At 42.0% G+C, this 12,266-nt stretch overlaps 1 protein-coding gene across 1 annotated transcript in view; it reads right to left on the bottom strand.

Annotated features, from left to right (window-relative positions):
• WDR70 (WD repeat domain 70) overlaps positions 1 to 12,266 on the bottom strand; it is a 109,241-nt gene that overhangs the window by 79,562 nt on the left and 17,413 nt on the right. The window contains exons 6-9 of the mRNA XM_033164137.1: positions 11,242 to 11,301; positions 7,731 to 7,864; positions 3,229 to 3,382; positions 2,288 to 2,364 (exon numbers count right to left, since the gene is read on the bottom strand). Of these exons, the coding sequence (XP_033020028.1) occupies positions 2,288 to 2,364; positions 3,229 to 3,382; positions 7,731 to 7,864; positions 11,242 to 11,301 (425 nt within the window). The remainder of the gene's footprint in view (positions 1 to 2,287; positions 2,365 to 3,228; positions 3,383 to 7,730; positions 7,865 to 11,241; positions 11,302 to 12,266) is intronic.

Raw genomic sequence — 12,266 nt, 5'->3', positions numbered from 1 at the left:
TTATCAGGTGGAGGCTTCTGTCAGTAGAATAGGGGCTAAGGGGATTTTGGGCCACCTCCGCCCCCCAATAATCTGCTCCAGACTTTGATAACCCTACACAGAACAGTGTCAGAGGTGTTAGAGGGGACTGCAGGAGGAAGAGGGATGACTCTTTCACTTGCAGAAGGCTCCAATTAATCCAGGAACCATTGATCATGGAAGGACACCCATTGGATAGAACCCATGGGATGAATCCTAAGGTTCCGCACTCCAAAGAAAGTATTTGGATCTAATCCTATTGTTTCCCAATCCTCATAGTATTTTGACTAAGTATCAGATCATTTGCAGTTTAGAAGACATGGCAGCATGCCTCCCTGGCACAAAAAACCCCACCACCCTTCAGTATACTGTTTCTTCCAGCAGTGCTCGGACAGATCCCTGCATAGGGCACAGCTAATTTCTGAGAAAGAACATTTCACTCCAATTAGTACGGAAAGTAGCTCTGTCACTGTGACAAATGACTACTGTTAATCTATAAAAGGTCTGTTATGATTTTACATTTTTGCACCTTAAGTCCCAATTCTTGGCACAAGAGACACTTGCTGCTAGCAGAGAATAGTTTCAAATACCTTTCTTATTAAGTAATGCAATTTAGTGTCTTTGGAAACATAATTATACATCCATTTATATCACTGCTCCCATGTATTTTAGTCACTTTATCAGGATAGCAGTTTCAACATTAAGCGTTCCCTGAACCCATATTTGGTATAACTGCTAAACACATGCTTATACGGAGAAAACGGGAAAGTCTGGACTATACAATTTCTTATTTTTCACTGTCAAAAGCAGTCCTGCTAAGAAAAATGTTAACTTTTAAAAAAGTGACAGAATAGAAAAATACTTTACTACTTGTAATCCTAAGAGACAGAAGTTATAAGATCTAATCTTAGCAGCTATTGAGATGTTAAACTTTTTCTGTGCTAGGGACTGAAAATTCTTTGGGTGGAATCCAACATAGTGCTAAGTCTTTCGTTCTGTCAGAACAAGGACTTCTCCTAGAGCAATGCAATGTTCTCCACCTCTCCTCCCCCTATGAGTTCATTAAATCTGTTCTAGGAGTTCCCTCAACCCTCTGGAGCAGATTTGGGGATGGTGTAGGACATGCATAGATAGGAGGAATGGGGGGAGAAGTCCTGTTGTGCAAGTGGATATCCTTGCACTACCAGGGGACAGCAGAGCAGATGCTCTTTATATCTGAATTTTAAAAGAAGAGGTACTCCAAATATACTCAGTTTTGTTATTGATTTATAACAGTCATCTCAAACTTTCCTCTCACAGTATTTTGGATACTTAGCTTTTCAGACATAGGGATTCCTGGACACATGGTTGCCTCATTCATTTTAATGGACACAGCATCCTTTTGCACACTAGTAGTGGTACACACCACTGAAGCTAAACAAAGCCCTTGAGAACAAGGGAGTTCCATGTGTATATTGGAGCATAAATGGGGCTCCAGGTTGGGGAAACCATCTTTAACACCCCCCCCCCACCAATTCTCTCCAGACATAACTGCAAAACATGGTTAAAATGAGCTTAAATATTATTTTAGCATTGTATTTAGTTGGCAAACCAGAATCAAACCCTCTTCGGCTTTTATGCCCCTTGAGTGAGGAGGAAAACAGGGACATGCAGGTACTCCTCCTCTGCACAACCACCCTCCATGCATTGGAAGCTGAATGCCTGCAACAGGAAACCTTCTCTACTTCAATTGACATTCACACACACACACACACACACACACACCTCCCCTCAAAAAGGAAAGTGTTGGGAATAGGCAACAGAGAACAGAGGGGTGGGGTGAACAAATGAAGAGCGCTTCAGAAAACAGGATTTTCAAACTATGATTTGGACTAATGGTTGAAATCAATAAACCATGGTTTTGAAATGATAAACCATGGTTTTAAGTTACGGCTCTCACACTGCTCCCATGAGCTCCTGCATCATAGAAGCAAGGGCTAAGTGGATGTAGAAACAAAGCAGAGAAACCAGGCTTGGCCTACGCATTTCTAAACTCGAACCTTGCCTTAATGCAATGTCTGAGCTGCACTTTATAAGCTAAGGGCTACAATCTAAGAGGAATTTTTAAGACGGCTTCAGAGTACAAATACTGATAATGCAGCTTAGACACCAGGTCTAGTTAATCCTTGACCTCTATAATAAATTCTGCCGAGTGAATGAGTGAGTGGGAGGAATTCAGCACAGAAATAGAAATCCAAAAGGGAAAGAAAAGTCTGGCAGCAACACTCACCCATCATTGGAACATGTCAAAAATTCCTCCTTTATTTTGGGATGCCAACATCCTGAATTCAGCATTGCTGTGTGTCCCTAGAAAACGGAAGCCAAGGTGTGCATATGATTAAAACTCCAGGCAGAATTATTTTTGTTGCCTTCCTTTCTTGACATTTCATTTGGAGGTACAGTACCGGGCACCCTCATTATTAAACAGAATGACGTGTTCTGCAAACTGTTTCATCAACAGCCCACATCAAATGCGCAGGTATTTTACATTTAAGAGTTGTCAACTTTTCCACCCCAAGTTGCACCTTCTTTCATCTCTGCTTATTCCATTTCAAATCACTACAACTATACAGGTGTCTCCCCATTAAGATGGGGGTTACGTTCCTGGATACCACGTGTATACATGAAATCATGTATAGTGGGGAACACCATCTAAAAAGCCTGTAAGCACCCTCCAATTGCCTCCAAATCTCCTTCCTCAAACTTCAATCCACAGGCCTCAAAAGTTGGTGCAAAGCCTCTTGGGATTGCTAACCATTTCCCCCCCCCCCACTCTTTTCACTCCATTTTTGCAGTTTTCCTGCTCTTCTCAGGCTGTTTCTGCCTTTTTTTCACACCCTTTTACAGTTGTTTGATTACTTCCTGGCAAACGTGCCAGGACTGTGTAACTAATCTGTATGTAGCTGGTTCCTTTTAATGCAGGAGCAGGGACACATTTTCACCCCAGAGGCCTCATTCCCTTCTGGGGGCCGCATGCCAGTGGTGGGAGGGGTCAAAGGCAAAAGTGAGTGGAGCAACAAATGTGCCCAGCAGAATGATCTCTACATGCTCCTGCACGTTCCTCACTATCCTTCATTCAGACGATCAAGAAGCATTTCCTTAGCCTCCACTGAGAACGGGGAAATGGTATGGAAAAGCCACACTGCTCAAGTTAAGCATTCCTTTGCTTACCTTGGTGTTTGCCATGTCTACGATGTACTGGTCTCCTTTTACACACTCCATTACAGGAAAGCCATCTCTGTCCAGGACTTTGGCTTGGGAGTTGCCCGCAACAACAAGAATGACATCCCCTGTGCTGCTGTACTGCAGAGACTTGATCTGGTGGCTGAAAAATCAGGGGATGACATTTCCAATAGCTTTACTGTTTACACTGTGTCAGAGCATTGGAGAGCTGTGCTCGTTTTACAAAACATAAAATGAAGAAATGTTTGCCATCACTTATCTACCAGAAAATAGTACTTCATTTGAAAGCAACCAGCTAACAACAAACCTGGATCATAAATGGTAAGATCTATCTACTTGAATGTAGCTACCCTGACCGTAATCCAATGGATGTTTCCTGTGGAACCTCCCAGCACCAAAGTTCCCCAAACTTCTTTCAAGTTGAATACTTTAAAGGAAAGAAGTTTGCTTTCTAAACTCAAACGAGCTTCCAGTGGGGGCTGAAACTGCCTGAAGGCTCTAGTACACATGTGAATCCCTGGATTTCAGCCAATAACAATATAAATCTGAGCAATGCAATTAACACACACAATTAGAGTCGTGTTAATAGACATCTGCTGTTTAGTGAAGCCCACAGGATTATGGAAACCTAGCTGCGTACCCCTGTGGACAGTTAATTCACTCCCTAGCTTAACCCACCTGCATGTAGACAAGACTGGACCCCAAATTAACACAACAGCAATTCAAAGGGATGAACAACAGCAAATGCATCATAAGCATTGAGACCCAAAACCGTATTAAAAAGCTAACCTGCGCTGAAAATGCAATCTCAATAACCATTTGTTTAGGCTCCTCTACCGACGGACGTCAAATTACATTTTACGTTCGTCACTATCACATTACTAATCCTCAATTCATGTCACAAAATATATACATTTCTTCTTCCCGGAATTGCAGGCTGACATTTTGGGCGGTATCCAATAAAGTAGTTCTGCTAGCACAAGGATTTCTGCTTGCTTGGCGCAACTTACTCTCCCCTCTCCACTTCCTGTGCCCCAGCCAAAATCTGGGGGGAGACCCAGAACAGATTTTTTTTTGGGGGGGGGAGTTCATTTGTGCTGTGTATCACCCTTTGTGCCAATTCCTTCAAGAATGGCAGTCACCATTCTAGGCCAACTAACTGAAATGAAAATTGTTTTATCTTGGACTTGCTCCTAACAAGCATAATTAAAAAAGACCTTCCCAACGGTGATCCAACAAGACAAAGGCCATATCTCAATGGCAGAGCCCATGCTTTGCATGCAGAAAATCCCAGGTTGCATCCCTGCTAGGCCTGAGGAAGACTACTCCTAGAGATGTTGGGGATCCACTGACAGTCAGATATTTTGAACTACAGCCCTCTTTCCCCCCCCTTAACTATTGGCCACATTGGCTGGGGCTGATGGGAGCCGCTCTCCACCTTGCGTAAATTTAATCTGCGTCATCACAGCCAGTTGGCTGCCAAGTGCATAAAGCTGTGATTGTGCAAGTTAAATGCTCGCAAGTTGTGAGTCGACTGTAGCTTTTTAAAACCGTTTCCCCCATTAAAAGCTATGTATAAAAATATATATATTCATGCTTAATTCCACCCCCCTCAACGGTTTTCCAAACTTAAGAAAAATGTAGAATGAAGTCAGCTGGACTAGCCAAGTTTTGGTGCAGGATGCTACTCATCTTATACCTATCAGCCGAAATTAAAACCATTAAATCAAGATTTAATGTTGACATTAAGTACAGACAATGCAAGCCCTAAAGGTCTCATACATTGCCATATTCATTTACTGAACTTCCCCCTCTTGGAAGGCTACCAAAGTGTTCTTTGGTTCAACAAGAAGTTTGGGGATTTGGTGTGAAAATGTTGCTAGAATAAAGTAATGGCAATCCACATTCCACCACTACAATACTAGCATGTGTGGCTCTGCTCTGGAATCATGAGGACTGTTTCACTAATTATGTCCAAAGAGCGTCTTCCATCACGCAGCTGGCCAAAAAATATTTAAGTGTTCATTCAGAAGCTTCTGCAGAAGATGAAAGCAAGGCCCCAAGCAGGGGTAGAGATCCTGTGGCCCTTCAGGTGTTGCTGGACAACTCTTACTGATCATCGGGCAGCAAAATGGCGAACGGCACTTAGTCAGCGTGAGCTCTCTGACTTTATCTTGTAAAGATTGTTTTAATGAGTATAGAAGTTTGATAAAATTTAGGCACTCCATAGCACTTTTTAGCCTCTTTAGTTTACTAATTAGGGGGATTCCTTTCGTTATTTTGGGAGATATCTACAGACCTTGAAGCTTTGAGGCGATTGTGTGAAGAGAGAGGTGACTCAGCAACCGTGCAGCCCTGCTGATAAGAGGAGAGAAACTGGGAAACCTACCAGAGAATCAGAGGATAGAGAGGATAGAGAGGAATTGGTGTGCCTGCCTCTTGCCAAGCAAACAAAAATTAGTGATTTTTCCCCTGAAAAAACAAAGGATATTTTTAATATCCCGGTCTCAAACACCTTCTCCCTGCTAGCAGAGATGACTTACGAGGAACCCATGCTGAAAGAATCCCCTGATAAACTGCTCACTAACCCCTCAAGCAACAACACCACTAAATCAAAAAGGTCTAAAAAGGATACAATCACTGGTATCCATCCGAAAGACTGCATTAGAGAACGAGAAAGCTTGCTATTGCTGACCATCGGGCATGGTGGCCCTAGGGCCCTAGTATAAAAGAATACAGACATCCTCGCCTCCAGTATAGAAGAATGGAAATCCCTTGTAACAAGTACAGTACAGTGTCAGATGCAAAGAGGATGAGGAAGCAAGCGTTCCTTTCCTGAAGATTATTTCCCAAACAAACCATGTCTTGCCTGAAATACAAGCCTTTTGCTACCGAGGGAACCACAAAAACCAAAAGCTTTCCCTTAAGGGGAAAAAATTGCAGGCCTGTGAAAGAATCCTGCTAACTAGCTGGGCCATAGTAAAACCTCTAAAAGCCCATGTAAAGGATCCCACAAATGAAAAGCAAATGGTATGAACTTGCATCAGATTAATCAGAACTACTGTTATAATTATTTCCACTTAAAAAAAAAATACTCAAGTAAATTCAATGAGTTTGCTTCCTCTTTTAGCTTAGGCCTATATATATATTCTAAATTGACGAGTAAATAAAGCAGTAAGGATTTGTAAGTTCAGATCTGCAGGTAAAAGGAGAGGCAATATGCACTGTGCCAAGGAGGGCTGTGTATGAAATGTTTAGTAGAACTCAGGGTGGATTTGATTTGAATCAAATCAATTTAAATCACGATTTAAATCACTCGAATGTAAGACTTGATTTAAACCTTTTTACAGAAAGACTCATTCTTGCTGGTATAACCTTAATATTTACAACCAGATGAAGGTTTCATTTTTTGAATGATAAATTTTCAGAGGAGTTTTTACAGTTATATCAAAAATTACTGATTTGCTTATACTATTAGAAATACATAGACAGATAATTATGAAATTATTGTGAGGTTTAACAAGTTATCTGTTTATATTTGGACAATGTTTCTGCTGTACTTTATTGGAAGGAGAAAAATAATTATTTCCTTAATAACAATTTAAACAATTTATTTAACTAAAACAATGTTTTAGCATATGTATCCATGTTTGTTAACTGATGTGGTTAAACGTTTTAAAAAAACTTAGACTGAGTTTTAGCACAGATGAAAAACTTAAAATAAATCCTTATTTCCTGATGAATAGTCATTGGAGTATAACATAAATAGAAAACTATCTTTACATTTTTCCTTCGAAAGCATTTTATTTTAAAAATATGATTTAAATTTAAAAAAATCTGGTTTAAATACAAAAATCCAAATTAAATTTAAAAGAAACAGATTTTTATTTTATTTTTTTAAAAAATCATTGATTTTTATCCACCCTGGTAGCATTTCTTCAAACTTAATTTGGCAGCTATGAGAACTGCAACAAGGAATTTTGGAAAAGATGTTCCAGACTCTACCACCAACCTAGTACAGTGGTACCTCTGGTTACAAACGGGATCTGTTCCGGAGCCCTGTTCATAACCCGTGACGTCCTTAACCTGAAGTGCTGCGTCTGCGCATGTGCGCAACGTGATTCGGCACTTCTGCGCATACGCGTGACGTCATTTGACGTGTCTGCGCATGCGTGAACCGCTGAACCCGGAAGTGACGCATTCCGTTACTTCTGGGTTCGGCGCGTCCGTAACCCGTGTCGTACACATCCTGAAGCATGCGTAACTCGAGGTATTACTGTAGTAGTGATCAAATACAAGATGCACCACCTCCGATTTATGCACTGTGCTGCCCGAGGCAGATGGGAGTTGTAGTCCAACAACATCAAAAGAGCACCAGTTTGGTGAATGGTGCTGCACAGCGTTGCTAGTAAGTTGTTCTAAGTCAGGAGCATTGCTGACGTTAAGTTGGGAGGGGGTTGCGAGAGAGAGAAACACCAGGATATAGGTACCATTCACATGGTTGCAAAGATCGAAAAGCTTGAAGAGACGCATCCATTCCAGCAAAATCCCAAAATCTAACATCATAGTCGAAGCCTCCAGTTATCAAACGGGCACCCGAGGGATCCAGTCCTAAAGCAGAGACCTGGAAAGCAAAGTAAAAAACCAAACAAACCATTACGTGAACATCCAATGAAAGATCCATTTAGCTTTCAGAAGCCTTTTGATGTAATATTTTAACTACAGTGGACCCTCTAGTTACGTACCGCTCTGGATACGTAACTTTCGGGCTACAAACGTGGCAAACCCAGAAGTGTATACTTCCGGGTTTCGCACTGTGCATGCGCAGAAGCGCTCTGCACGCCACATACCGTGTTTATGTGCAGAAGTGGCGCCTCTGCCTACGGACTTTTTGGGTTGTGGGTGGACCCCTGCAACAAATTTAATTCGTATCCAGAGGGTCCACCGTATATAAAAGCTTGCATCAATTGCCTATTTTAGAAAATGCCCTGCATGATTCATTCTCTCCTCCCGTGTGTGCACTCATGCATGTCTGAAATGGGGAGTTTATTGGTATTTTTGATTGTTTCAATCCTGCATGATGGAGGAATTAAGAGCTTCACTTGGGCCCTCTGAAGATCCCCGCAAAGCACCCCATAAATGCAGAAGATGGATTGTGCTCAGCTGCCCTTAAAGTATTGCAGTGTATTGAACACAATACAAAAAATTCTGTTCTGAATTATCCTGTTATTTTCATTTGCTAAAAGAATGTGGCAGCTTTAATGTTACAATACTTCTTCTTAGGGTAGCACCATCCTGCCTCTTCCTTTTGTGACACAAAATGGCTTGCAAATTAGACTATTCCAAATGGAGCGCACTATATACTGAGTGCCACAGATGACAAAACCACATTAGACAATCACTGCGTATACAGCTGAAGCAGCTGTAAACTGTAAGTACAGAAAACATGACACTTATAGTATCTCAGTTGATTATGTAACACTTTCCACTGCTCACCTACATGTCAAAACTGTCAGGAGAAAATTTATCCCTGCAGTTTCAGTGGGAAAACCACTCCTGTTACAGGCAAGGCAACTGGAAAATTAATTAGGTTTCTGGAAAGGATCTTCAACGTGGGAAATCTTTTCTGATATTTCTCAGCTGCACAGGAACACAGTCATCAACAGCTTAAATTCATTAGTTTGAAGAGATACAGATGGGAGTCTCAGCAAATGGACCTTACACGAGAGCTGGAGAATCGGCTGAAGGAAATGGTGGTCCTTAAAACTTGCCCCTGGGCAGCAAATCATGGAGCAGGGTGTGTGGGGAGGTTAGCAGCCAATGGCACAGCAAACTTGGTTTGACTACCAAGCACAGCGTGAACTATTCACAAAAAGTATCCATCAATCTTCAATTAACATCCCATCTCTCCCCCCTCTCCCAATCATGGAACCCAAGCCAATTTAGATGTGGTCCCCAGGAAGTCACATCACCCATCCAGGCCTGACCAGACCCCAAGTTGTAGAGTTTCTGTGGGATGCGGGTGGCGCTGTGGTCTAAACCACTGAGCCTCTTGGCTTGCCGATCAGAAGGTCGGCGGTTTGAACGACGTGGTGAGCTCCTGTTGCTCTGTCCCAGCTTCTGGCTTCCTAGCAGTTTGAAAGCATACCAGTGCAAATAGATAAATAGGTACCGCTGCGGTGGGAAGGTAAACGGCGTTTCCGTATGCTCTGGCTTCCATCACAATGTTCTGTTGAGCCAGAAGTGGTTTAGTCATGCTGCCCACATGACCTGGAAACTGTATGTGGACAAATGTCGGCTCCCTCAGCCTGAAAGCAAGATGAGCGCTGCAACCCCATAGTCACCTTTGACTAAACTTAACCATCCAGGGATCCTTTACCTTTACCTGTAGAGTACCCACTCCAACAGAGGTGTCTTGCTTCTTCACTATACAACTTTCAACAAGTACAAAAGACACACCTCTTTACCTGGCCGTTGATACCCGAGAAGTGTGTTTTCAGGGCCCACCCTATTCCTGTGGCAATAACCTAATTTTCAGTTGTTCTAACCTGCTCTGGGACTTCCTGATGAAGGGAGGGGAAATTAATTAAAATACTAATAATACTAATAATAATAATAATAATGTCAGCTGGTCAATGTAGATGGACCCTTCGCACCCTTACTTCTTACTTACTTACTTCTGATAGATTCACTGGGAAGATAATACGTCTTTGATCAATGGATAGATGATATGACAACTTGTGCAGCATATGAACAAATTGCTTTTAGACACATATATCATATGGATAAATATGATACTTGGAATGGATTTATAAAAATTATAATGACTTGTTAATAACTGTAAAGTCATTGGAATAATAGCATTACTTACGTACCTATATATTGTAATGTTTTACAGTTTCAAGCACCTTTTTCTTTTTGCCCTTCCCCCCATTTCTTTCACTTTATTTGGCCACTGAAAATTTTCAGTAAAACATAAATTAATAAAAATAATGGCATCAAAACTACCTCCTCAATAACTGCTCCAAGAATGGATGTATGAAGGAACCTCATGCATGGAGGCAATGATATGGCTGACCATTCTTCCCCTTTCCATATTTACAACAAATTCCTTGTTCATGCCTATAAAGGTCTCCATGACATCACTCTAACCTGCCTCTCAGCCCTTGTTTTCTGCTTGGCCCTAGGGCTAAGTTTGCTCCTCCGACTTCACTGAGTTTGGCTGCCTGAAGGTTTCTTCCCTTCCATTACAGTTTCTTCATTATCTATAATGAAAATAATGGCACTTCCATCTACACACGCCTGAAGCAATATGGGATTACACAGTGGCCTGGTTCATATGTCTCTACAAACCATAGTTAAACTAAATTATGGCTTAAGTGTGGTGCACACTGGTAAAACAGCGGCTGCTTTCTGTCTCCCCCACTCCTACTGCTGCTATGCTGATGTGAGCTAAGCCATGGTCTAGCTTAATGTTACATCCTAGCCTGGGTTTGTTTCTCTCCAAAGAAATCATGAACTGTTTATCACATACTACTTGTGGGGTTTTTTGAGGGGGGGGAGGGTTCAGAAACAACACTAAGCCAGACCATGGCTTAGAACGTACCCAAACCACCTGCCACTGTTCAAGAGGATCACGCCTGCTACATGTGCATGCCCAGTATACCTGAAGGAGCGTCTCCACCCCCATTATTCAGCCCAGACACTGAGGTCCAGCTCCGAGGGCCTTCTGGTGGTTCCCTCAATTGCGAGAAGCAAAGTTACAGGGAACCAGGCAGAGGGCCTTCTCGGCAGTGGCACCTGCCCTGTGGAACGCCCTTCCATCAGATGTCAAGGAAATAAACTGACTTTTGGAAAACACCTGAAGGCAGCCCTATTTAGGGAAGTTTTTAATGTTTGATGTTTTATCGTGTTTTCAATATTCTTTTGGGAGCCACACAGATGGGCAAGGTAATCTTTTGTCACAGTGCTCCAAGAACTGTGAAGTGCCAAGACACTTACTGTTTTTGTCCCATGAAGCAGTGTAATTTCATGTGAGTCAGGAATCTTCTTGACAGGATCCTAAGGAAGATAATACCATTAATAAAAATATTTATTTATACACATAAAAGGTCTTCTGCACAATAAAGAACAAAACACATTACAGAAATTTGGGAGGGGGGGACACGAATTCTCATGGAATACCAAAGTGTATGCCTATACATGTCTACTCAAAAGTAAGATCCAATGAGTTCAATTGGCTTACTCCCAGGTAAATAGGAACCGGCTTGCAGGCTCAGGTACATTTCCAATGCCTTTCAAAGTCATGATTGCCTTTCCCAGCTTCATAAATAATGAGTGCAGATTTTGGTAGATCTTTTATTTCAGGATTGTCACAATTACCTATGATCAACATAAGTGTTTGTGTACATGTTTGTGTGTGAGATTAAGAAAAGAAGAGTTGTTTCGTTGCCTGGAGAGGTCACTTCCTGGTTCGCATGGAGAAGCTGTTTTCAATGGAGCTCAGCAACAGAAAGTGTTGAAATGTTGACACCCTATCCATTTTGCGCCCAGGACAACTGTCCCTGTGGCCCCCTCACACACTTCACCACTGCTTCAGTCAGCAGTCCGTTCCAGCCCTACCTGGATATGCCAGGGATTGAACCTGGGTTATCTGCTAGTGAAATACAACCCTTTCTCATATCTGTCCCTTAAAAAAGCTCTTCTTTCCACTTCCTTCACTAACAGCCCAATCCTTCCAACTGAGCAAACAGCTCTCTCGAACCTAACTGAAAAAGAACCCCTATTCACTCCCCACCAATCCAGACTGAGAAGCTTTTCCAGCCAAACACCTTTAGATATCTTCTGATTGGTGCTTTTTATCCAACAGAAACCTAAGCTTTCTCAATTCTCTCTTCTCCTCCATCTAGTCTCCTAATTCTTTGTGCTACCCGTCAGCAAGCCAGTCGTACAATCAATTACAACAAACCACGTCCACAACAAAAACAACATTTAACCAGCAAATTGGACTTTGCCATAGAATCAGC

The sequence above is a fragment of the Lacerta agilis genome, chromosome 11, assembly GCF_009819535.1.
Source record: "Lacerta agilis isolate rLacAgi1 chromosome 11, rLacAgi1.pri, whole genome shotgun sequence".
Taxonomy (NCBI): Eukaryota; Metazoa; Chordata; class Lepidosauria; order Squamata; family Lacertidae; genus Lacerta; species Lacerta agilis.
Note: the sequence above shows the minus strand (reverse complement) of the source record. Positions and strands in the feature narration are given on the sequence as shown.